This window comes from Falco peregrinus, chromosome 10, assembly GCF_023634155.1.
Source record: "Falco peregrinus isolate bFalPer1 chromosome 10, bFalPer1.pri, whole genome shotgun sequence".
Classification (NCBI taxonomy): Eukaryota; Metazoa; Chordata; class Aves; order Falconiformes; family Falconidae; genus Falco; species Falco peregrinus.
In genome coordinates this window covers 5,522,944-5,547,468 of record NC_073730.1, presented here as the reverse complement: position 1 = coordinate 5,547,468, position 24,525 = coordinate 5,522,944, and the positions used below count along the sequence as shown (strand labels likewise).

The following is a 24,525-nucleotide window of genomic DNA, read 5'->3' as shown; positions in this document are numbered from 1 at the left end:
ACAAAGCTTTTCTTTCAGGTGGGGTGTGGGAAAACTTCACGGAGCCACTCTCATCTACAGAAAGACTGCTAAAATGCAGGAGAGGAAGGAATGGGACTGGCAAAGGGGTGTGCTTGGCAGCCTTGAGAAAAAGCAGGCACGGGCAGCAGCAGGCATACAGCTGCTTTATGCACAGCCATACCCAGGGAGGACTGTGCACCCCAGCGCGCTGCTTTCGGCCTCAGCACGAGCCTGCCCACTCCATCACCCAACGCGCATCTCTGCCTGCGTTTGCTCACTAAGACAGCTTGGATTTTTACAGTCACGTGGATCCAAATCAGCAGAGCCTACCTGTCAAGGATCTGCCTAAACAGAAATACAAATTGCACAACGGCGGTCATTGATGTTTACAATTTTGAGGTTAGATAAAGAAAGCCAAATAACTACAGGAAATCAAATTGAGAGGCCCTTGCAGGAAAGGATTTTACATTATGAAAGGCACTACAGCCCTCACTGAGCAAGGGACTAATCACAGGCTGTGGTGGAGTGTGGCCCTCCTGTATTTAGTACCTTAGTAAGAGCTCTTACAGCACGTATCGGTACTGCATAAACCACTCCAGAAACAGGAGGGTTGAACGGGTAGTTCTCTTCAGCTCTGAGATAAAGGGCTCTGGATGCAGCTGCCCTCCACATTCCAGTCTTCACAGGAAACAAAAGCAGTTATCAACAAACACCCAGGAGCCCTTCTAATTTTTGGTGCCATGTCACTTTGTTACCTGAATTTTGCTGGCTGCACTAAAACTGCTGTGAAAAACAGATCCACGTAAGGTGGCAAGACGTTCTGCAAGACAACTTCCCTTGAAATTAGCCTTTTGGGGAGTATGTGGTGCTTTTTTCAAGTAAATGTTTGTACTTTGGTATCTACCTAAAGGTTATGGCTTACATTTTCTAAAACAATCCATAAGAGAGAAGGCGCGGTCAGCGTTGGCAAGACGCCGCTGTGAATGCCTACAGCTGCACGCATGTGGAAATCCAGCCTTCTGCCTGCAACCAGGAGTGAGGTTGTCAAGAAAATAATGGCACATATAATTATACTTTTCATGTTGTGTTCATGCTTTCACTTGAGCACAGAGCAGGGCTCCTAAAACCGGTGTTGCCAAGCCTGAGCTGGGTCCCATCTGTGTTAGCATTACCTGGTCCAGGTCATTCCGTAAGGCAATTTTGCTTGTTACAAGCTCATGGGCAAGGTCATCGTTCTCCTGCTCCAGCCGCATGCTTGCTTCTTGGAGCCTGCGGTTTTCCCTCTGCAGGAAGAAAGGAAGAACCAGAAAAAGAAGTTAATCCTTATCAATATTAAAGAGCAATAAGCGAGTATATTGTGTGTGTAAAACACCGAGAAGGCAAGAGTGCACATTAAGACAGGACTGCTGCTCTGGGAAACAACAGTGAATTAAGCCAGCAGTGCAAATGCAGCTGTTCCACTTACATCCCAATGGTTATGTTTGTGTCGCATTAGTGACACACCGATTGTAGGGTTTCTCTGTCCAATGTAAACACAGTCCTCTCCACAAAAGCACTTAGTTTCTGCTTGCCCATCATCAAAAGAAATCAGGCAGATAAAATCTAACCCAGAAGCAGTGAACAGGGACCAATTAAAAGATACTCATAATAATGTTTCCAATTGAAAGCAGAAAGCTGTCCTGCTCCATTTTACATAATTTTGTCTGCAGGAATCCATAAAAACAGTCCATTTTGTAAATGACGTAGTGCCAACTTCCCATCTTCTGTGGGACCGCTAAAGAACAGCATTTAGCTCATATAATCCTTATCGCCATTTGTGCACTTTCTGCGTAACCTGTGCCAGTGACAACAGCATGTGTTTTCCAGGATAGCTGCTGAGAAAAAGTGCCAGGTGGAGAGGGGACCTCACACCCCAAGCACAGGCCCAGAACCCGCTTGGCAGGCGGCGTGCCGCAACGTGAAATGCACAACTTCGAGACTGCAGGCCCTGGTCCTCGGTGCGCTGCCTGCCTTACCCACTCCGCACCGGCAGAAATGACTACGGAGAGCACTAGCTAGAGAAGGGGAGTACACCCGAGAAGAATGTACAGTAGTAATTCGTGTTTTTTCAAAATCGGTTTCAGTGACTGTTCTTCTAGGGCTGAGAAACAGAATCACATTCAAAAGATGGCTGTGGGTCAGTGGACTTCCAGGAGTCCACATCAAACACACATCTTCAGAAGAACACAGCCAAGCGGGACAGATGGAGGTGCCCTCCTCCAACGGATTTTAAGAGAGTAAACAACGTGCTGGCCTTCAGTCGCACGCTGACTTGTGTCTCTTTCATACCAAAAGAGACTGCAAAGGGAATCTGTGCACTATGGAAACGGAAGGAAAAATGGAAACGCGTAGGTGGAGGAACAATAACCTACATGCTGAGATTTCAAAACGGACCTGTGCTCACTTGAAAGGTAAGTTATGTTCTCCAAGACAAAACAGAAAAAGTGAACATATGTCAGTGCTTAAGACAGCAGAAAAATCTCCAAGAGTTGTTCAGCAAATGCCTTCCTACAAAATGTGATTTCTTTGCATAAGCACATTATTCACCTGCCTTCACTTCCTCCTGCTCGCCAGCTACACTCAGAGATCTTTCCAAACTCACCACCATGAAACTGCAATTTTCATTTCAGTTGCAAGAAGATTTCGCATGCTTTGCTTAAACAAAAAAGGCCAACTACCGCTCTAAGAGGATGCTAAAAAAGGTCTCTTCTGTGTGGAGCTTCCTCTGTGGCAGGAACCAGAACCTCTACAAATACACTCTCCTTAATGTGACCCTATTGTGCAACTAGACTGTGCACTGCCCTGTACAGGAAAGTAAGTTTGTTTCCTTTCCAAAAGACTGTATTTTAAATAACTTGTTTTGTTACCAAAACTGTAAGTAAAATACTTCTGTTTTAACACAGTTAAAATAACCACTGCTAAAAGATGCGTAACTTTGGGGATCTTTTTTTATTTTAATTGCACTGTATTCTGTTTGGGACAAGGAATTTTTAAAAGTAAAATTCTTCTGTAGGGATAATACAAAGTGTAAAATCAAACTGCAGTCTTTAATAACAATAGTAATTAAAAAGGCTCTAATGTGTCTCTACTTCTGTATTTTGTTCAGGCGATCTTGGAAATGTTGATTTTTATAGACACAGATCTGCCCGTGAGCAGCTGTCAGAAAGTGAATTGAGTTCACCTAAAAACCGGGACCAGATCAGCTGCAGCATTAATATCCCTTTTCATGGGGATGTTGCTTAGAGGGAGAAATCAGCAAATTCTTAAGACTTCCCACAAAATAACCCAGAAAGAATTTTGCTTTAACATTTTTGCTATGCTTTTGCCAAAAGCTTCGGTGTCCGCAAAGCAAGCTGCACAACGTGAAGTTCGAAGTTCCTGCTTTGCATTCACAGACAAGTGGGTAAGCAAGCTACGTGGCTGGAAATGCGTTATCCTCCTCTTAAACTAGAATGTACATGGCACGTTGTTAGAAAGTAAAGATCTCTTACCTTGGGCATCCAGTCAATAGCTAAGAGATGTTTTTATCTCATTCACCATACTTTTAATTTCCAGCTGAAAGTCTCTTACAGGGGCACCTTTACTCTTCCTCCACACAGGGCAGGATGTGCGATCAGATGGTTTGTCTTTTCCAGCTCCTCCCCCCAGATCTAGCCGTGAAACATTGCCTCCTTCCTCAGGAGGAAACTCTTAATCTGCTTAAGTCTAAATAAAACCTAACGGTACACAGTAAAGACAAAAATAGCAAATAGTGCTTTTCATGTGTAGCGACCTGTTTTCAATGGCTCTGAAGTATTTGCGGGGTTTTATAAAATACCGTTTGCAAGGGCATGAAGTTCAGCAGATGGAGCTGGCTCGTTACAGCAGGACTCACATCACAGACAGCATTTTGTAACCTGGCATAAGCCAACTAGTCAGACCTGCTGGTTGTCCCTGGTGTAAACAGGCAGCTTCCTGCCTTTCCTCTACACACCACTAACAATTTACTGACTATGACAACAATTTCCTTCTCTTCGGCATCGCGCAGTTTCTACAATCAGTAAAATAAGAGATTCCTCTTTCCCAAATGCCTGCCTCCCAGTTACAAAAGGCAGCTGGTGAACTCTGGTTAGCTTTTAAAAGGAGGATACCGCATTTCCACAAGGGACAAACACCGCTGATACAAACAAACACAAATAAACTTACCTCCTATAAAGTCACAGACCAAACACTGCTTTCAACCATTGGTGTAAAGACAATGAAAACAGGATATAAAATAATATTTAATACCAACAAAGACAGCCAAAAAAAAAAGAAAAAAAAAAGTCGTTGATTCTTCAGTGTGTTTTTGGTTCTGAGTTTTAAAGAGGATATATACTTCAGCTTCCATCACACACTGGACGGAGAAAAGTAAATTTGAAAGCAGCAGGCAAGCCTCAGTTCAGGAAGACTGAAAGGCTGAACTCCACCCTCTGCTTCCCTCCAGCCAGCACCAAGGACCAACTCCTGACAAGATTAGTGGCGATGATGCATCCTCTCTGTGCTGCTGCTCGAGCTGGGTGTAACGAGTCACAAACCTTGTTAAGCAATTCAGTGTCACATTTTCTGATGAGCAAACACCCAAACCCCAGATCTTTGGGCAGGAACAGATCCTCAGCGGTAGAATGAAAACACTGATTAAAATTCACTTCTCTGGTGTGAGCAAACTGAAGTCTTTTTAAGCCAAATGGAAAGGAGCTCTATAGGAAAACCTCGTGAACCTCCTCCATCTAGAAACCCAAAAGGCTTTTACAGCAAACTATCCAGGAAAACCTCTCATGGGAAGCAAGACAGAAGCTCCTGGAGGTGGTTTCTCTTTTGTTTGTTGACTCTGAAGAAGCATTCCCCAAAGTGCCCCAGCACACTTTTTTTTTTAGAAAAAACACAAACAATCATCCACATAAAGATTCATCTTATGTTTTTCCTCATGACGGTTACCATTCAGTTACCCGTGACTCTGAATAAAAATGACCAGCTTATTAATTTTTGCTTCCACTTCAAACACATGAAAGGCCATTATGTCCAAATCACACATTTATTCAGACAGATAACTTCTCCACTGCACAAGGTCCACAGAGGAAAGGGTGTTTCTACTCTCAGAACAGACCTGTGTGCACAAGCAGGGTCTGCTTGCAAAACTGCAGCCCTTCTCTGCATGCTTACATACCCTTTATTATAAATTAAGAAGTCCCAAGCCCAACTCTGGCGATTTCTCATCAAGGAAACCCAAACCCTGTTACATGAGTTGTTCTCACCCACAGAAAAAAACCCCATAATATATAGAAAAATATCAAACTATATTGCTATTTTTTCTGTATGTGCAACTCAATTTTCTTCCTGGCTTCTAGAGGGAATTTGTAATTTGTTTTAACCAAAAGTCATGAAATTTGGTGACAAACAGCAATTCAGAACACATTTACTTTTGCAACTTTTAAAAATCTGACAAAAATGTGATATTGGTTATAAGCAACGGAAAACAAAATGAAAAAGTGTCCATAAAACCCCCACGCTTTTCCTAAGTAATACCTGTAAATACAGAAAGAAACAAACACCAAAACCAATGGCACTCTTTAATGCTGTTCCTTTGGTAAGTCAAACCACAATCAACATGTAAAATACGAGCCAGGCAGGAACTCCTGCGGCACGTAACGCAGCTCGTGGCAGCACATGAATTTAACCTGTCAAGAGAACGCGACCGGTTAATGGCAGGGCAAGATTTTGCAAACCCAGCCCGTTTCTGGAGCCCGTGGGGGTCTGGGGTCAGGGGTCAGGAGGAGCGTCCTGCCGGGATATCCCCAGCTGCCCTCAACCAGGAAGCATCTCTGTCCTGGCGTTTTGTAGGAGGCTGCTCAGGAACACCCTTCCCACGCTCAGAAGCACCTCTAGGACCCGAGTGCTGCGGAGGAGGGGAAGCCACGCACTGTGCCCGCACACTGCTCTGGTTCAGTCCTGGTCTCCCTGGGATGCCCAGGTGACAGTCCCACACGCGAGAGCTGCAGTGGCTCCCGCACGTTCCCCCCGCAGCACTCGCAGCACAGTGGGGATGGACCAGGAGGAGGAGGCAGCAACGCAGCAGCAGCCCCACCGCCACTGCAGCGGCTGCTCACCCCTGGCGCTGTGCACGGCACATCTCCTACTCTCTCAACAGTCCATCGAGCCATTTCCACCGAGGGCAGGTCACACCGAGGTGTCTTACTCAAGACATCCTTCAACTCCGAAGTGCGTCTCTATGGTCCTGACAAACGGCTATTGGCAATAAAAACCAAAACATGCTGCAAACAACAAAACCTCTAACAACTACAACTAAATACTACCAACAGGCTGAAAGTCCATTTCCTTCTTGACCTATAAAAGGAATATTTCTGCAGGGATCTCCACTCCAGTGATCCCATCCAAGAACCATCCCCACCCTGGGCGGTAAACCAAGAACTCGCTTTGTTTTGGGAAGAGAAACTGTAAAAATGACACCGATGAAGGTCCCGAGAGCACAGCCCACACAGAGCGCACGGGGCAGAGGGAGCGGACAGCAGCGCCGCGCTCAGAGGCAACGCTGGCTCCTCGGCAGTGCAGACTCGGGTCTTTTCCCAAGCCAAGGCTGGCTGGGCAAAGTCTAGCTCTGCGGCTGCCAAAATGAAAGGCGTTTCTAAACACACGGGCCGCGGAGTGATTGTTTGAGGGGCAATCAAAGTTGGCTCTCCACTTTCTGCCTGCAAGGACCCACACAGCCTGCGTTTCCTGCTGCCCTTTGGAAACTCTTGAAATGTCGATTCCTACCAGCCTCAGCTGGACACACTAATAAAATCGAAAAAGCAAGAAAAGGAACAGAGAGCACTTACAAGCAATTCTCCATGATACTCATCAGCTGAAGGATTTGTGGGGACTCTCTCTAATCACAGCATCGCTAAGAGGATGAGACTCACTCCCCCTTCATAAAAAAAAATAATCACGCAGCAAGTTTCAAAAGTGCAAACCAAAACCCCAGGTGTGATCTTGACTGTGACAGTGACTCACATAAACAGTGGCCAAAGAGTCACTTTCTGCATCCTCATCTGCAGCTTGGGGATAATGTTATTCACTGTCCACCACCCAAGATTAACTATTTAATATGCTTCCACAGAGCTTTAAAGAACCCTTATTTGTTTTCTAAGTATTATTTTAATTCCACAGTACTGTAAGTGAACCGCTGGAAAAATACTTAGTCAGAAGTTAATCATCAGCATGTTGTGGTTTTTTCTAAATAGGCCATACTACTGGCTCTCGGCTGCTACAGCAGTCCCAGTTCTCACAAACAATAAAATCTACACCCTTTAACATCAAAAGAACTACACTCCAAACACCATTTTTCACAGGTAAATGCTTTTTTTTTTTTTAAAAAAAGGTCAGTTTTACTTTCTCTGTACCTGTAACTGTCTTGTCACATTTATGAATTACGGCATCGTCTTTCACTACAGATTTTCATACTGCGGTTTTCTGAACATGGTGCACTTACCTTATATTCACAGACCACATAAACCTGTTGCACCCTGTATGATTATTTACTGCCCCACACTCCTGGCAGACCCTGTACCAACTGCAATGTCACTTAACATATTAAGGCACAATGAAGTACAGCAGGAAAACAGTACTGGTACATGTAAGCAATGTCAGTTCCCAGCTAACCGGGCAACGGGCAGTAAAGTGCTTCATCTCTGGCAGCTTCACCTAAAGAAAACTCAGTTTTTCAAAACAGGGTAAGCAATAAATGGATCCTGAACTCTAAGTGAAATCTATGCCTAGAGGCAGCGCCTCCACTACACAAAAATCTATGGCAACAGAATGCAGCTATGACAATAAAAGCAAATACATTGGAAAGATAAGCAATGTGGACCCAAAATTGAAGAACTATTCTTTTTCAGTGAACTATCAAGCTATCTTATTAATAAGTGAACCTTTATTTATCTGCTGCTTTAAAGCAGGATATTTATCACTACTTATTCTATTGCAGTAGTCCATTGGGACCCCAGGAGAGCTCTGGGTGCCACTGTACTAGGCACTATGTTAACAAAAAACGACTAATGTTTGGTATAAACAGAGCCGAATAGCAAGGATCGCATCAGTCAAGGAAGAGTTCATCTTCCAAAAGTCTCTGTGGATGCCACTGCACACAGCTTGGGCTAGAACAATGTGTATTTTCTCCTTTTTGTGTCTGTAGCTGAGAATCACCCTTTGTTTCTGCGTCTCATGAAGATCTCCCGTAAAAGTGCAACAGCAGGAGAGTTACCTACAAACATATAAACTGAAAGAAGAAAAATATTATATGTGGCTACTTGCAGACGTCTTGAGAGTTGCAAATTGTGATTGAAATATTCACGGAAAAAACACTAAATCCAAGTGTTCCAAGTGCTTGTTCAAGAAAGGGGATGAGTTTCACCTGCCACCTAACTTCCCTACGGTCTGCATCAGCATATCCCAGAGAGGTGAGCGCAGTACACGCACCTCTGCTTCGCCGCCGGAACCGGGTCACTCCCCATGGGACTCGGGCAATGAAACAGGTTCCCACATAGCATCTCCCCGTACCTTGTATCTGTCCATAGGATCTTCCTGCTGCAGCTGACTCTCTCGCATTGTTTGGTACTCTCTCTCATATTTCTTCAGCTTTTTTGTGGGCACCTGTGGAACAGATTTGGAAAACATGCATTTAAAGATTAGAGGAACACCAGAAAGGCTGTCTGAAAACTCTCCTTGCAAAGAGGAAGCCAAGGAAGTGCTGGAAAGCTGCTGCTGAGTACGGTCACTCCCCATTGCCCCCGCCTTCCCTCCTCAGCATGCCATGTCAAACACTTCCCAGTACAGTTCACATCGACAGAAATCTTTCTGTGCCTACTGCTGTTACTCAAATAAGGAAAAAAAAGGAAAACAAGAGTGATGCAGAGACATTTTGGTAAGAGTAACAAGAAGAAAAAAAGGCATGAACAGCGAGCAAGAGAGCAAGAGGAAAATATGCTGTGGTACATATGATTCACCAAAACAATGCCTTAGCAAGAAAAATGTTAAAAGTGAGGTTAGAAGAAAGGAGCGTTCATACAAAAGAAGCGGACAATTCCCCGGGGGAGAGCCAAGAAATGGATTTTATTGCTGAAAGAGTATTAATGTCTAATGTGACCAATGCCCTCCTGAAGTCTGCCAGCAGACTCTGCTTGGCAAAGGTGGAGACGCTGCAGTGCTGGCTCCAGCTGCAGCAGGGAAACAGCGAGGCAACCACATACAAATCACAAGCAAATTCAGTAAACAGCCATGCAGAAAGGTCAAGTTCCAGACCGCTCGATTCTGGGAAACACAGCTTCAACTTAAACCAAGGCACACCAAGAACACCTGTGTTCTTTTAAACAAAGCTCCAAGATCCTCTGCTTTACTTTCACCTTTTAATTGGATACACAGTGCTGTGTGAGTGATCCCGTCTCTCTCTGGGGACCTCTGATGGCATTGCTCTACCCCAGCGCACACAAGAAGCTGGCCCTGCTGAGTGTCGAGTCATCTGCTGGCAGATCCCTACCGCCATGTACCATCATCACTCGTAAACATATGCTTTTCCTGGATCTGTCCTGTAGGTATCTGCTCTTCTTGCATATATTGATAGTGTCTAGCTCACTCCTGGTGTGAGGACATGCCACTGTCACCTTGCCTTAGGGCAAAAAACTACTGCCAATGAGCAGAGATACATGTCTACATGCAGTTTTGGCTTATGTTTCCCTTTACTGGTTTTCGGCCCAGTACCTCCTTCCTCTGCAGCACAGGAAGGGGCCGAGGAAGTGCTCAGTGTTGCTGCAGAAGCTTCTGGGAGGTACGGTTAGAAAACGTGAAACCCACGGTCTGCAAAGCACCGTGCACAGAGGTCACTAACGCCCACAATTCCTGATGAAATCTTAAACCAACCCCCCTAAAGAAAGCAAAGAGAAAGGGTAAACATGAAAACATGAAGCAACTTGGATAAACATACAAAACAGTTTCGATTCCATGACACTTAACAGTGCAAACCACAACGAAAGGAAAATGACTAAATCAGAGATGCTTTTTTATGTTTCAACCGAACGACATTCAAGATGCAAGCCCAGCCCGTTTGGTCTTAGCTCCAACTTGAAACTGTTCAGGTTACTTAATATTCAAGAGCAAGAAATCATTTCAAAGCGGTGTTCTAAATGAAGTGAACCAGTCACACATCCGAAGCCTGATCAATTCCTTCCTTCCATGATGCTTACTGGGATCTCATTTGGAGAACCGGATCAAGGTTCCCAGGCTGGGGTGTTAGAGGACGACCTCCAAACCTAGCCCTGTGCTGCAGTGGAGTTTTGTGCTCCAGTACGCGACCAGCAGAAAAGGAAGATAAAGATGAGGGAGACACTGTGGCACAGTATGGCAAAAAGGTGCAACATAGGTGTAACTTAGAAGATGACCTGTTCAACCAAACGTTTTCCTGATTCTTGATGCTTTTCACTAAAGACTTTAAAGTACACATAAGAACTAAGTCTCATTACACAGAGCGAGCTGCACGAGGACTTCAGTAAGAACCCTGTCCTCTGAAGGAGCGGGAAACATGATTGTTTTGGTGTAGTGAGAAAAGCGTGGAAAGCAAAGGTAGTTACCCAGTCCCAATCCTCTTCCCCCCAGCAATTCCCCCATGCACAGGGGAACCCCCCCGTGTCATGTGCGCGCTGCTGCACCCCTCAGCCTGGCACTGGGTGCTGGGGACTGCCTCCTCTGACCATCGCAGGGACCCACCAACGCCTTCACCTTTGCAGCTGCCGGCAGCAGCACCCTCCTTTTTCCTTTAACCACGAGATTCGCTTAAATGACTTGTGAACAAGAATCTGCAATCCAGGGTATCCAGGCATACTACAGCCGAAAGGTAATAATCTGAGTAAGTAACTCTTACCAAGAGAGCAAAAGGGATACAGCACCGCTATGACCCCCGTGCCTCCGCTGAGCGCTGTGCCACAGCTGTCCCTCACCAGGCCGAGCCACTGGTGTCCCTCACCAGGCCGAGCCACTGGTGTGCAGCTCTCCTTGCCCGTTCATTAAATATTGATTTTTTTAAGCTGCCTCAGAGCAGCCTTATTTCTCTGGTTTCACCTTGCGTTCTGTATCAAGATGAGGCAGAACTTAACTTGCACAGAGTCTGTTTGGCATTTCGTCATCTGCCTCGACAATACCAGAAGCTAACCTGAACACATCACATCAAAAACCGTATGATGAGCAGGGGAGAACAAGAGTCAGCTGCTTCATTTAACTCTGCTCTCCACCACCTTCACAGCCCCTGTTTCCACTCACTGACAATTCACAACCATTTCTTAACACCCGGTAATTCATCCCTCCAACCCTTCTTACCTACATGTTCTCCTTTACTTTCTTAAATTCTAATTCATAGCTGTGAGGAGGACGACACATGGGTCCTCAGTGGCTGCGTGTGGGATAAGCTCCCTCCCTCACCACTACCAGAGCTATCCATGGCTTGGGATGACGGGAGGTTCACGTGCCTGGCACGTTCTTCAACAAGCAAACAGCATGGCAACACTGTCTTAGCAATACTGACAGTAAATCGTACCGGAATCAGGGATCAAATCATGAAAGGTGTAAGCACCAGGGTGTAAGCATCGTGTTGCAACACAGAAAACTGCTTCTGTGCTTTTTGAAAGGGTACCATGACTTAGGTGTGTTCACATCTATTTATGCTACAACTTTGCCTTAATTGGAAAGCAGTTACCTAAACACAGGGAAAGTCTGTCTTAAGGAGTTGGGGGGAGGGGGGAGAAATTCCTGTTAGGAAACCAGTCCATACTAATCCACTTATAAAATAGATACCTGAACAGATATGCTTAATGACTTTGGCAGGGACTATGCTTCACTGTTACTGTCTATTTGGCTACATTACTCAAAGGAGCTTGATAATTTATTCCAGCATTTTCTTCTTCTGAGTATACACTAATAAATAAATAAATAAATAAATAAATAAATAAATTAAAAAGCCCATTTCCATATTCCCCAATTTAATTCCCTGGAACAGTTTGTGAATTCAACAAGGGACTTCTCTGTAAGCCCTTTCATAAGTGCATAGTGCTAGCTATGCTTCAATCTTCATGGACTGATCCTGCACAGAGTGTGCTCATAAATTTTCTGTAAAAGCTTCTGCAGTATTGATTTCTTCTTTCTTTAGCACCGTTGGGTATATTGGTTAGAACTGATGGTTATCAAATTTAGGAGACTCTTACGGTTTACAAACATTTCTCATCTGTTTATCTCAGTATCTTATCTCCTTGACTCGTTTTATTTTATTACGTTCAAGCACAAAATCATGTCACAACTAGTCGTACATAGAGAAAAAGCCATGCAGGGCATCTTAATAAAACATCCACGCGGAAGAACTGAACAAGCAAAACCTCTTCCTGAAAAAACCCAACAGGCTACTACAGTGATCGTGCAAAGGACTCACTGCAGTGAGAGGATAACATGGCAGGTGAGAAACAAACCTACTTTGTTTTTAGCTGCCCCCTGCTCAGACAGGGCTGGGAAGATCTGCTCCACCTTCCCTTGCAGCCCTGCGCGTGGGCAGCGTGCCACGCGTCGGCAGCCGCCCAGCTCCAGGAGACCTCTCCCTCGTTTTGCAATTTCTTTCGCTGTTTACAGACAGTTCAGCCTGACCTTGCTGGATTAATAAATCACACACCTATGACTCCTTCCCCCCAAATGTTTTATTGCTGTAATGAAGCATGAGCACTCAGAGGAGGCAGTTATCATTATGTTCATTTGACAGCCAAGGAAATGGAAGCAGAGATGTAAAGTGATTTCCTGAACATACTGAAGACAGCCAGGGGCTGATCCAGACAGGAAAATCCTATTACCTGATTTCTGATTTCCAGCACTGCCACAATGACAGGCTGAACACAGTATCTCCCAGATTCCCACTTCTCTATCTAGCACTGCATAAACACTCCAAAAATATACTGTACCACCACACCAACAATGTAGCCAGCATTCTGTGATCTCTGCACTCTGTACATTTTCCTCTGTAGCTCTCACCTCAATGTGCAAGTTAAAAAAAAAAGAAAAAAAACAATTAGCCAAACACGCAATGCTTTCCTTTCCCATTCTTTGAAGAAGGTGACTTAATTTTCTGTTTCACTGGTGATGGATTTGCTTGGTATTTCAAGACTGAGGTGAGGGACCTGCATCCCTCCAAAGGCAGGGTTGCACTGTGTGCTGGTGACCGATGCAGGAGACTGCCAAGCTTGCTTTGGGCGAGCACCCACAGCAGCCACAGCCACTGGCTGCAGCCCAGCTTCTCTTTTATTCATCCATCACACCCCCCCCCCCAGGCTGCGGTCCCCATGATAAGCCCAGACTCTTCTCACTGCTGCAAAGCAGGACCATTTCCAAGCACGTGTGATGCCCAGGAGCCCGGCTCAGAGGCGAGAGGACCAGCTCCAGCTCACTCGGGCTCAGCTCAGCCCTTGCACACAGCCAGGAGCCCCAGCTGCAAGAGGCTCTCACTAAACCCCTGCCACGTCTGCCCCTCTTGAGGAGACCCAAGTTATGCTTGTGCATACTTAGGTGTCTTCACACTGATTTAAAACAACGCTAAAAGCAAGTGAATTTCAAAATTACACTTGGCTCTGTGAAGTGTGTCCTGTGAAGACAGTGAGCTTTAAACGGAACCTCAGCAGGTTAGCAACAATTTCAGATCCCACGCATCATCTTAGTTCACACTCAAAAGCTGTATCTTTTTGTTCCAGTTAATACTCCACATTTAAAAGACAACTAAATCAGGTTCAAAGAAGGATAATATAGCTCCATTTAAACACTTAATTAGGCCAAATTAAGGCTTTAATGTAACAAAAGCATACGAAGAAACTGACTCAGTGCTCTGCTGCTCTGTGCAGTCATTGCTATGGGTAACTGTATCCTCCTTTTCCTAAAAAGTGGTTGCCCAAAGGCATGATGAAGTATCCTGTGATATCGGTCACTGGGAGTAAAATCCAGAAGTTGGTAAGCAATTCATTTTTCTTTTTGAGAGATGCAGGAATGAAAAAGAAAGAACAAACCCCACAGTAACATGTTGACACAACAGACTCGTCTCTTGGATTAGACTTTAAAGGGGGTGAGCGGATGTCATATTTGGGTATTATGCCATACAACCCGAACAACTGTACCTCCAATGAGGTATTAGCCACAAGCATGAGATCTGGGAGGAAAAAGGGGAAATCTTAATTCCTCACAAACCTCTCTTGGTGATGGGTAGTCCACAGAGAAGAAAATCTGCAGCATAATTTGCAGAAAAAAATGCAGGGATTAAAATCAGCTGTTACCTAAAGAAAATTCACAAGCTGTAGCATAGCTTGAAGAATTCCCATTTCTCTTTCTGTCACCGTGCGGTGAAGGGCTTGCTGATCACAAGCTGTTTCACCGCAGGTTTGAATCAAGTGGAACAGCCCTCATCAGTGTTTCACCTAGCTGCAGCATCGCAGTCAGGATCCAGACATCCCCCACTCTAAACCACACCTTAAATCTCATTAAACATCTAACCCCTGGTTTTGGGGCGAGGTGAGCGGTTAAGTTTTGTGAAGCAGCCTCTCAGACATCATCTGACTCCAGCAGGGTCCTCACTGCAGCCTGGCTCCGGGCAAGCCTGCAGCACAAACTGCCGTGCTGGGGCTGACGAGCCACCTCTCAGTGCCGTGGATACAGGTGGGTCCATGGTGCCGTTATTTCCCTTGAGCTCGCACGCTGCACGCAGCACAATAAAAGCCCCAAATGTCAGATGCTATTTTACCGTCTATGTTGGCAGGAAGATGTTCCCTCAAATTCCTTGGAAATGTATATTGTGTTGGAGAGATCGTCTGCTCAGTGCGTGCCTGTCTGAGTGCCTGCACAGAACAGCATTTCTCTTCCACCTCACGACTGGAAAAAAGAACTAACAGAAATGCTCTTTTTACTTCAGCAAAGCAGATTGCTCCACACCAGCACACCTAAGTATTCTTTCCTTGTAGGGGGAGAGCCTTCTTCCCTCTGCAAGTCACCTCGTTGCCAGCTCTGTAGGTGTAAGACCTCCTGAAGAAAGTCTTCAGGATAACACAAATCCAATCTGAAAGCTGGCTGGAGGCAAAGGAAACCAGCTTTGCTGTGAATTTTTATTTTTATTTAATTCTTCCATGTAAGTCCATTATCAAAAGATCTCAACTGCAATTTAGACACCCACAGGAATTTACAAGAAGAAGGTAAAGGCAGGTTGCAAAATCTATAGCATACCTGCACGCTCTACTGTGATTCAGAACGGCAGCAGCCACGCAGCCAGTGATGCTGGATGGTTTCCAACACCAGATCCTTCTGTCAGTTTTTAATCTCTACAACATATTTCCGTTCATCGAAACCTGCTGAACCTGGCAAACCCCATTATTTTTCCATAGCCCCGCTGTTTGAAATATCTGCTTAGTTAGGCTCAGCTAGCAATGCAGCTAACCAAGTTTAAAGAGTAAGCGGAGACCGAACGGACCTCAATCAGCCTCACTGTACAGCAACCCAGCAGCAACTCAGGAAAACAGAACAAAATTCAGATTCCCTGGACTGTAGCTCTAAACAGCGGTGTGTACTTCTGCACTCACCACAGTGCTCATGTTCGAGACGCGCATCTATTGACTGCAGGGGAATCTGCATCGGGGGAAAAAAAAAACAACCAAAAAGGCTCAAGGAGAGGATGTTCTGCCTTGCGGCACAGATTCTTCAAAACACTCCTTTTCAGATCCTCAAAACGGTTTTCAGCATTCAAAAATTCATTTTCACTTTGAGATATGGAGGGCTTATTATCCACTTCAACTCTATTTGTTTTAGCGAAAAAGAGACACCCCGAGTGGCTTAAAAGCAGTGCTTGGAAATGGCTGATTATTTTCTATCCTTGCAGCTGCTGTCTAGCAGCTCAGCCAGACAAACAGTGCTTCCTCTCACGCGTACAGATAAGGGCTTTAATATTGAGCTGCACACCGTGAAAGGAAACAGCTATATCCACTTTGTCAGCAAGCACCTATTTTGCATTTAAATTGGCTCTGGTCAACAGGAATACTGTGGTTAAGGATACCAATATTTGGAACATTCTAGATGGAAAATATCTGTGTACAGGTCATTTTTATTATTCGACATAACTCAAAGAATGCCTGAGCAATGAGATCTCTGTCACAAACGACTATATAGGCTAAATGAGACTGCGTACCTATCCCGAGGCCACAGATTAGGACCAGGTAACTGGGGAACTGACACTGACCAGCCGCCTGGGACAAGGCCCTGCTCTGGGTAACACAGTTACTATGGTCAGCAGCCGTTTTTCCAGCACAGAATTTATTCATTGGTTGGCACCTCCTAACGTAAGAGTTCCAAGGGATTTTGTGTCTTTCTTACACCTTTTGGTATACAGGACTTGGTGTGAAGGGTTTCCTGTATCTCCTCAGTGACTATGCAAAATCCAGCCCTCGGCTCCCCCCATTCAGAGGTACATAATTCATTTTGATTTATATCTAACCCATGCCCACAATAATTTTAAAGCTTTGGTTGTACTGCTTGGCACATCACAGCAGCAGAAGAGAAGGGCGAGCAGGAAGGCAAGCGCAGCCTTCTCCACCATCCCTGGGACAACACCATCAGAAATTCAGAAGTCCCCAGTGATTTTCTTGTACCACTAAGCAAAGAAACCACCTCAGGTTCACTTTCCAACCTTGTTTATCCTGGAACTAACACAGACCTACCCCACAAGCACACTTAAGGAAAAGTACTGACACATGGCTAGCAACTGATCAGTAGCCAAGTCCAAAATATTGGTATTATCAAGGCTGTAAAACCTGGCATGTTGAATGTATTTAGTTCGCAGGGTCCACAGCTTCCAGCTAATAAACCCCCAGCTGAGTGTGTCTTCTGAAACCTGCAGGAGGGTGGCGAAACCTGGGACCGGTGTCTGCCAGGCTAGATCCTGACTGCTGAGTTACCGAGCCATGTCTTGGCTCCTGTCACACTCCATGCCCAGCACAAGATTAAAAAAAAAATAAAAATATTCTCCCTCCTGAGATGGAGGATGGGTGTTAGAGCATAACTGAACCCTACGGCCAGGTAGAGCTATATTCACCAGTAAAGAGCCTCACGTACTCCTTGAACACACGTTCTATGTGTTAATATTATTTTAGATCAATTCTGTGTCACAGCATCAAGAAAACTGTATTGCTGTCACACTTTAAATTGGCATCTTTAAAATCACCATCAGGCTTCTCTGATGTGTGGTGAGGCCCTTGATGCTAAAACACCTTTCATTACTTTAAGTATTTCAAACTCCCAAGTTACTAAGAGCAATTCCCTATCAGTGCATTATGCCATTAACAAAAAATATATACATTTTCTATATAACAGCTGAACCATTACATACTTACATTCAGGGCTCCACAGTCCCTTGTTATATAAAATACTTTTATCTTTATTTCAGCAACTAACGCTGTTACCACATCTTCTCAAAAGCCCTGCTTTTTTTCTGCTTGCCCAGCTCCATAAACACAACTGCTAAAACCCCAAAGTAAAATAAATAAATAAATTCTTTAAAACCGCACATTAGACGATCAGCATTTTGAAAACAAGTGGGACAGTGTCCAACTTCCAAGGTATCAGAAACGCTCGCTGAGGCACGGAACAGCATCTTAGTGCAGTAATGAATCCTTGCTCTCCTCTGTTCTCTCTCTAATCCTTCACCTGCTGAGATTTCCTCTTTGCCTGTAATAAGGCTTCGGGTTTTGCCATACTTGCACCTTTCAGTCACTGTGGTACTGGCGAAACACCTCGGCACGGATCTGGCGGGTAACTGGAGGAAGGGTGGCCAGCAGTTTAGGAACACCAGCCAGCCATTCCTGTAGAGTAAGGGGCTGCTGGGGAGCACCCCTGGGGATGGGAGCGCGCAGCAGCACCGCACGTCAGCCCCAAGAGATACAGAGCAGGCGCACCGATTCGCACACCTGTATACACAAGGCTGCTTTTTGGGTTTTTCAACCTTCTGTGGTCTCCGCTGGCCCAGCTATGGCCCCACCCCACCGCTAGCACCGCCGGCTGAGCGTGCCACTTCACCCACGTGGAGACCGATGCTCATCCTTTACGCCTAGCCGAGACCCTGTCAAGCTAACCGATTACTGGTGAACTCGAGACCTTCTGCTGTATCATCTCGCATGGAAAATCCCACGAGCATCCTAAGCACCGACAAAAGCAATAAGTTGGCGTCAGGCAGGAGGGGCTGAGGGCAGTAGCTGAAGCGTGGCCATGCCACCAGCCGCAGCTGGCAAGCCAAGCCCCTGCTGCCACTGAAGGGAGGTCTACAACAGAAAGGGCTCCCACAGAGGGAGAACAGCTACTCCTTGTGGAAAAGGAAGCCAGCTAGTATTAGCAGCAGCATCTGGCTCCCACCATTTTCAACCCCCGGGTACCAGCAGCAGAGAAGCCAGCCGGCCCTTCTCTTCTGTTTTTTTCTGAGCTCTCTGTCCCAGGTCTGTCTATTCCATTTCCCATTCCTCTGGCCATGGAAAGAATGAGACCCCCACTTCTGGGATAACTGAATTCCTGTTACCCTGTTCCAGTATTGCCTGACCTGCTCTGGAAGTTCAACCTGAGTGTGGGTGATCACTGTGTGCTTGTTCTTGCCTAAGCACTCAGCTTCTGTGATCTCCAAGGTGAAGGACAAACAAATATAGTACCTCGTACCACGGTACCGTAACTGGGGATTACTTTGGTGAGTCTACCTTGTAGCAAAAGTGCAACACTGTGTATACACACCGAGCTTTGTCTTGGCAGAGCTAACCCATGACTCTGAAATCAAGCCATCTGGATTTTTCTCAGCACAAAAGACAAGCCTACGGCTTTAAACCCTCAGCGACCAGCGTAACCAGCACCCCAGCCAACACGGGTGGCTTTTTTTCTTTGTGAGTTCATGTTGACACAGCTAGAAGGAAGCAACAAAGAAAAAAATGTGTGTATTGAATGGTGCAAGAAAGCACCAACTGAACAAGATAAAACCCACCAAACTACATTGTTCCAACCTCAGCACTGTCTTTATGCCAAATTCCTCCAAGAATCGGGTTCAAAAAGAATGAAAATAGTTGTAGGCAATGAAGACAGAATATTTTTAACCACCACATTCACCTACTCAAACTTTCTAATCCATTTTCTAGTAATTAAGAAATTACAAAGTAATTAAGTAATTAGAAATTAAGAAAAAAGGGATTAACTACCTTTTCATCTAGTTTTAGCACTCCTTTCAAAGTTGGTGACTACCGATCACTGAGACACTGACAGAACACCCATAAATACGCAAACTTTGCATTTGCTATGAGTACACAACAAAGCTTTTGGGTTTGTATATAGCTTTACTAAGGTGTTACGTGTTACATTAATGGCAATCCACGAGAAAAGGCAAGGGAGGGAAGAAAGCTGAAGGCTTAGAGTTCAGGAGCTTCACATGTCTCATTTGACCCACTTCATTTTCTCATCTTAATATGATGACTACTGTATCTAACAGGTACGAAGTGGCTGTATCAGTCACACCTGACCTACCTCACCTGTGGGTTCTTTATTCTAATTTAACCATTTCTGCATTTAAATGTTGAAATATGGCCTCACAAAGTAACTCACCACCTGGCTCTTCTTTAATTGCAAAGCTCCATGCTGATACCCAACACATTCAAGGTAATTAAAACTAAAGATCTATAGAACCGATAATGTCTAGAAACTTTTTTCAAATTTCTTCTCCCAAATGGGCTTTTAACACAGTGACACTAACAGAAGCACAGTTTCTCAAGTGTCCAGAAAAACTTGCATCAATTTTCCTGAAATTCCTTTTAAGAAGAAAATGAGGAAGCTCCAAAATACTGAGATGTTCCGCTTTTGAATGTTTAATCACAAAGATTCTGTTCTTATTTATAAAATGTCTATTTGAAACATTGCTTAAATAATTCCTTCTGGATCCAATGACAATAAGAGAGCAGCAATAAGGAATGCTTTCAAACATGAAGAAAAGAGAAAACAAACAAAAACTTAATATAACATATTAATTTGGAACAAATAAAAAATAACTAAAACTAAAAGCAGAAGACAAAAATTTAAATTCTTGAGTTTTGTAAAGCTTAAACCAGCAGAGATTCATGCAGACCAGAAGAAAATCCTGTATTCCCAGTATTTAAGTATCACAAATCAAACCACCCGGCGGACTTGGCTGAAACCCACGCTCTGCAGAGCTGGTGAGTGTGCAGCTGAGGCACGGAACTGGCTCCACAGCAACATAATTCTATAAAGTGTAGTTCCTATTTCATTCTTTATTCACAGGACTGATTGATAAAAGTAACTTTACAGTTGTAAGTCTTCTCTAGCTCTGGCTTCACGACTACATGATAGTTCTATTAAAAAAAAAACAAACCAACAAAACCCCCAGAAGAGTATCCGATAGCCTTAAAGCATGAATTAAAAAGCTTAGGAAATGGGTCAAAAAGCCATTGTCAAAGGGAATCATTATTCAATAACATTTTTCATTTTTGGTTAATGACATTCTAAAGGCTGTCTTCTGGGACTCATAAAAGATCCAGCACTATCAAACAGTACAGTGGCCTGGAAGTGAAAAATACAGTCCTGCTAATAAAATCTGCAGATGACACATGGATAGAAAGAGCTGTAAAGAACAAGAAGAAGGGCCAGAAAATTGCAGACATATATTTGACTTCCTGGAAACAGCATACTCGCATGAAACACACCGCTGTGCCGACTCCAGACCAAAAGGACGCAGGGCTTACCTACAGCACAGAGCCACAGACCTCCAGCTGGGGTCGAATCCCATGAAGAGGTGGGCTCAGCCCCAGGAAAACACCGTTCAGACTTTTCCAAAAGTTTGGTATTTTTTCTGCTCTCTGGGAAGAACCAGGGATGGGGGGGAATGAGAGGCATGTGCTGTGAATGCCAGCCATTGACCTGGCTCTCCCTCTTGTCTCACTCCTCGATGGCAAGCGGACCAAAATAATCCTTCAGAAATATGCTTTTTTTTTTCCCCCCACTTCTAATTTTTAATTGTATCAGTGCCATTCATAACAGCAGCCCCACAGGGAAGCTGCACCGGCCCCACGCAGGAGGCCACACAGCACAGCGTGGGGCTGGGAGCAAACACTGGTATGGGGAGAAGCTGCAGCGAGCAAACGCAGAGTTGGGCTGCGGCAGAACGGCTAATGGGAGCCCTGGTATGTACAAGGATAGGAAAAAGCAAGGTGACTAGGGAAGTTTTAATCCTGGATTGCCAGTGAGACCAATACTGGAATACTGCATCTAGACCTGGAAGATGCAGTCGGGCGAAAAAAAATAAAAAATTAAGAGGATGCGGAGCAGAGCCACTGTGCTGCGCAGGGTGTAAATGCCTCGCAGCAGGAGATTTAAGAGCACAAGCTCCTCAGTTTGCACAAGACAGCACAGACAGCTGAGCTGGTCGCAGCATGCAAGTACCTTCACAGGGATAAAATAAGTAACGGTGCAGAATGCTGTACCCGGGTACAAAACCACATGCCGGATCCAAGATGGGAAGCAGAAACCAGAAAGAATCTAAACGAGATTTTGAACAGCGAGAGATTACCATGGAAAATGATACCTTTCCCACCTCCTGTTACACCCCAGTGAGAGCTGGATGCTTTTCCAGAACAGCATTTAATAGTTCTTAATTTTCAAAAAATGCTACTGGAATAAAGTTGGATGAAAGAGAGAAGCTTCAATAGCTGAAAGATGTAACCTCTGTGAAGGCACAGGCAGGATGAACCAGCTCTCCCATTTCCATGCAACTGAACCTGGATGCCAAACAGGGAAACCACTGGGCTGATGTGCACTGGTGCGATACCAAAGACCAGTGCTTGGCGCAATGCAGCAGCACCTGAGGGCTTCTCACGGAGTGGGGAGCTGCCCCTCCTGCCCTCCCACTCCCCAAATGCCATGTTTTCTGCACAGATACCACAGGCTACGGCTTCACCTTGGATGGTTTCTACTCCACTTAATAACAGGCAGCAGCAAAAATGTGCTGCGCATTGAAGGTTTAAGACAGCTGAAAACAAATGCGATGCAATATAAATAGTTGAAGGTATTTTAGTACTGATTATTACTTTTCATATTGAATAACAAATGAGTGATGAAGGTCAAATAAACATGAAGAAGAATAACATTCTATGCCAGCTACAGGTTACCACAATATAAAACAGATGCTTCTTCCCTGTTTATGTGTTCCACATTTAGGGCCAGATTTGTGTATGTTAAACAAGCACTCTGCGAGTTTTATCAGGGTGTCCACTCCATGATCAAGCCTGGGTTTAGTAGCGTGAGGGACCAGGAGCTTACCCACTGCGGGGACATTGCCTCCTCTCAGGCTACAAGGATTCGTATATGACACATACGGGGCTTTCAACACTGTCACTGCAGAAGCTGCGCCAGTTTTCCTAAATATGCTGGAACTCCAAGACTTTAAAACATGGGAAATCCAAGGAAGGAAGAGATTTCATTTTGATGCATTTAGTTTTAACATCAAAAGGTGCCAACCAAGTCTTATTGAGAAAAAATTGCCGTCAAACTAGTATTTGTGCACATCAGTTCTACTCTCAAACCTAAAATACAGTAGTAAGCAAACCACAGTCTGTTACAACGATCCATTTAATTAACTTTATATAAGCAGTTTCCTTCACTGACTTCAAATCTTGATGATTTCTGGGGGAAGACAACAACATTGTGGGGCTGACTCCTTAAAGCAGAATAAACATGTAGAACTCTTATAAACAAAAATTTAGGTGATGGTAAACATAACATGTGCTATTCCATATAAACATGTCTCACCTGAATTTTTGGGAAGACAAGATTTGTACTGGCAAAAGAAATCACAGAAAAGGTTGTGAAGCTGGAAGGATGACAAGCGAGAGTAGAATACACAAAATGTTTAAAAATTTTAGAGTTAAAGGAAGAGCAGCTGCATCGTGAAATCACAAAAGCCAAGGGACTTGAGCAATCAAAGGAAAGGAAAGACAAAAACTATTAGAGCTTTTCTTTTTCTGCATCACCTGCTTAATAAATAAAATTTGTTATTTTATTATCTGTGTATCTTATTTATCTGCAGAAAAAAGAGATTTTTTTCTGCTCCAAAGACAAGGTGAGAGGATCAGGGCGGAATCTGGCTGTTCCTGCCCCACAGAGGAGGAAGAAGTGGAGGCCAGACCACTCCTAGGGACATCCCGAGAGCAGGGAAGGGCGCAGACAAGGATTCTATCTGCTGAAAACAGCCAGTTCTAATAGCGACCACCCAAGCTCCCTTATTGCTCCTTTGGCAGCAGCAACAGCAGCAGCATGCCAGCACTAATGCCACCCAGGGAAAAATAGTCTTCAAAAGCTCAAACGCTGTCAGCTCCTCCTCATTGCAAGAGTTAGAGACTTAGAAAAGTGTAGACTGGAAGGGCTCTCCAGTAGGCACAGACCAACCTCCTGCTCAGGCAGGGATAGCTTCAAAGGCAGAGCATGCTGCTCGTGAGAGTCTCTCCAAGGACGGAGAAGCCAGGGCCACCCTGGGCAGCGCTGCTTCCCCTTACACTGAGCCAGAATTTGCTTCGCTGGAAATCCAGACCATTCCTTCTCATCTCCTGACTGTGTGCCCCTGAAGGGCGTTTGGCTCCAGCCTCTCCAGGACCTTCTTTTTGGTGGCAGGAGACTGCAATCAGATCACTTTTCCCGAGCTTTCTGGTCTTCAGGCTAAGCTGCCCCAACCCTTTCACCCTTCCCTGCTGCGGTCAGCCCCCTGCCCTTGCAGGGCTCCTCTGCCCCCTGCCCTCCCAGGGCTCCTCTGCCGGACCTGGGCTCTGAATATCCCTTTGTTGTGGTTTAACCCCCACCAGAAACTAAGTACCACTCCCTCCCTGCCCCCCTGCAGCGGGATGGGGAGGAGAACTGGGGAAAAGGTAAAACTTGAGGGCTGAGATAAGAACAATTTAATAATTGATATAATAACAATGATAACAACAACAATTGTAATGTCAAGGAGAGAGAAGGGGAGAGGAACACAATCCAAAGGGAAGGGAAAAAGCCCCAAGTGACGCACAACACAACGGCTCCCCACCTGCTGACCGATGCCCAGGCCCCAGCCAACTCCCCCCAGTTTCTATACTGAGCATGATGGTCTATGGTATGGAGCACCCCTATGGCTAGTTCGGGTCAGCCATCCCGGCCGTGTCCCCTCCCCATTTCTTGTGCCCCTCCAGCCCTCCCGCTGGCAGGGCCTAAGAAACTGAAAAGTCCTTGACATAGTGTAAACATGACCCACAACAACTACAACACCAGTGTGCTATCAGCATTGCTCTCACACCACATCCAAAACACAGCATTGTGCCAGCCAAGAAGAAAAATTAACTCTATCCCACCCAAAAGCAGGGCACCCCT

The 24,525-nt window shown here is 45.0% G+C and overlaps 1 protein-coding gene across 9 annotated transcripts in view; it reads right to left on the bottom strand.

Moving 5' to 3' along the window:
• The window catches only part of RABGAP1L (RAB GTPase activating protein 1 like), a 254,818-nt gene that overhangs the window by 6,816 nt on the left and 223,477 nt on the right, over positions 1 to 24,525 (bottom strand). For 7 of the 9 annotated variants that reach the window (XM_055815257.1, XM_055815253.1, XM_055815256.1 and 4 more), the window contains 2 exons: positions 8,614 to 8,706; positions 1,173 to 1,283 (listed from right to left, as the gene is read on the bottom strand). In XM_055815257.1, coding sequence (XP_055671232.1) covers positions 1,173 to 1,283; positions 8,614 to 8,706 — 204 coding nt within the window. Of the gene's footprint in view, positions 1 to 1,172; positions 1,284 to 7,414; positions 8,333 to 8,613; positions 8,707 to 24,525 lie in introns of those variants that run through there. The other 2 variants (XM_055815258.1, XM_055815261.1) reach the window with 1 other exon arrangement.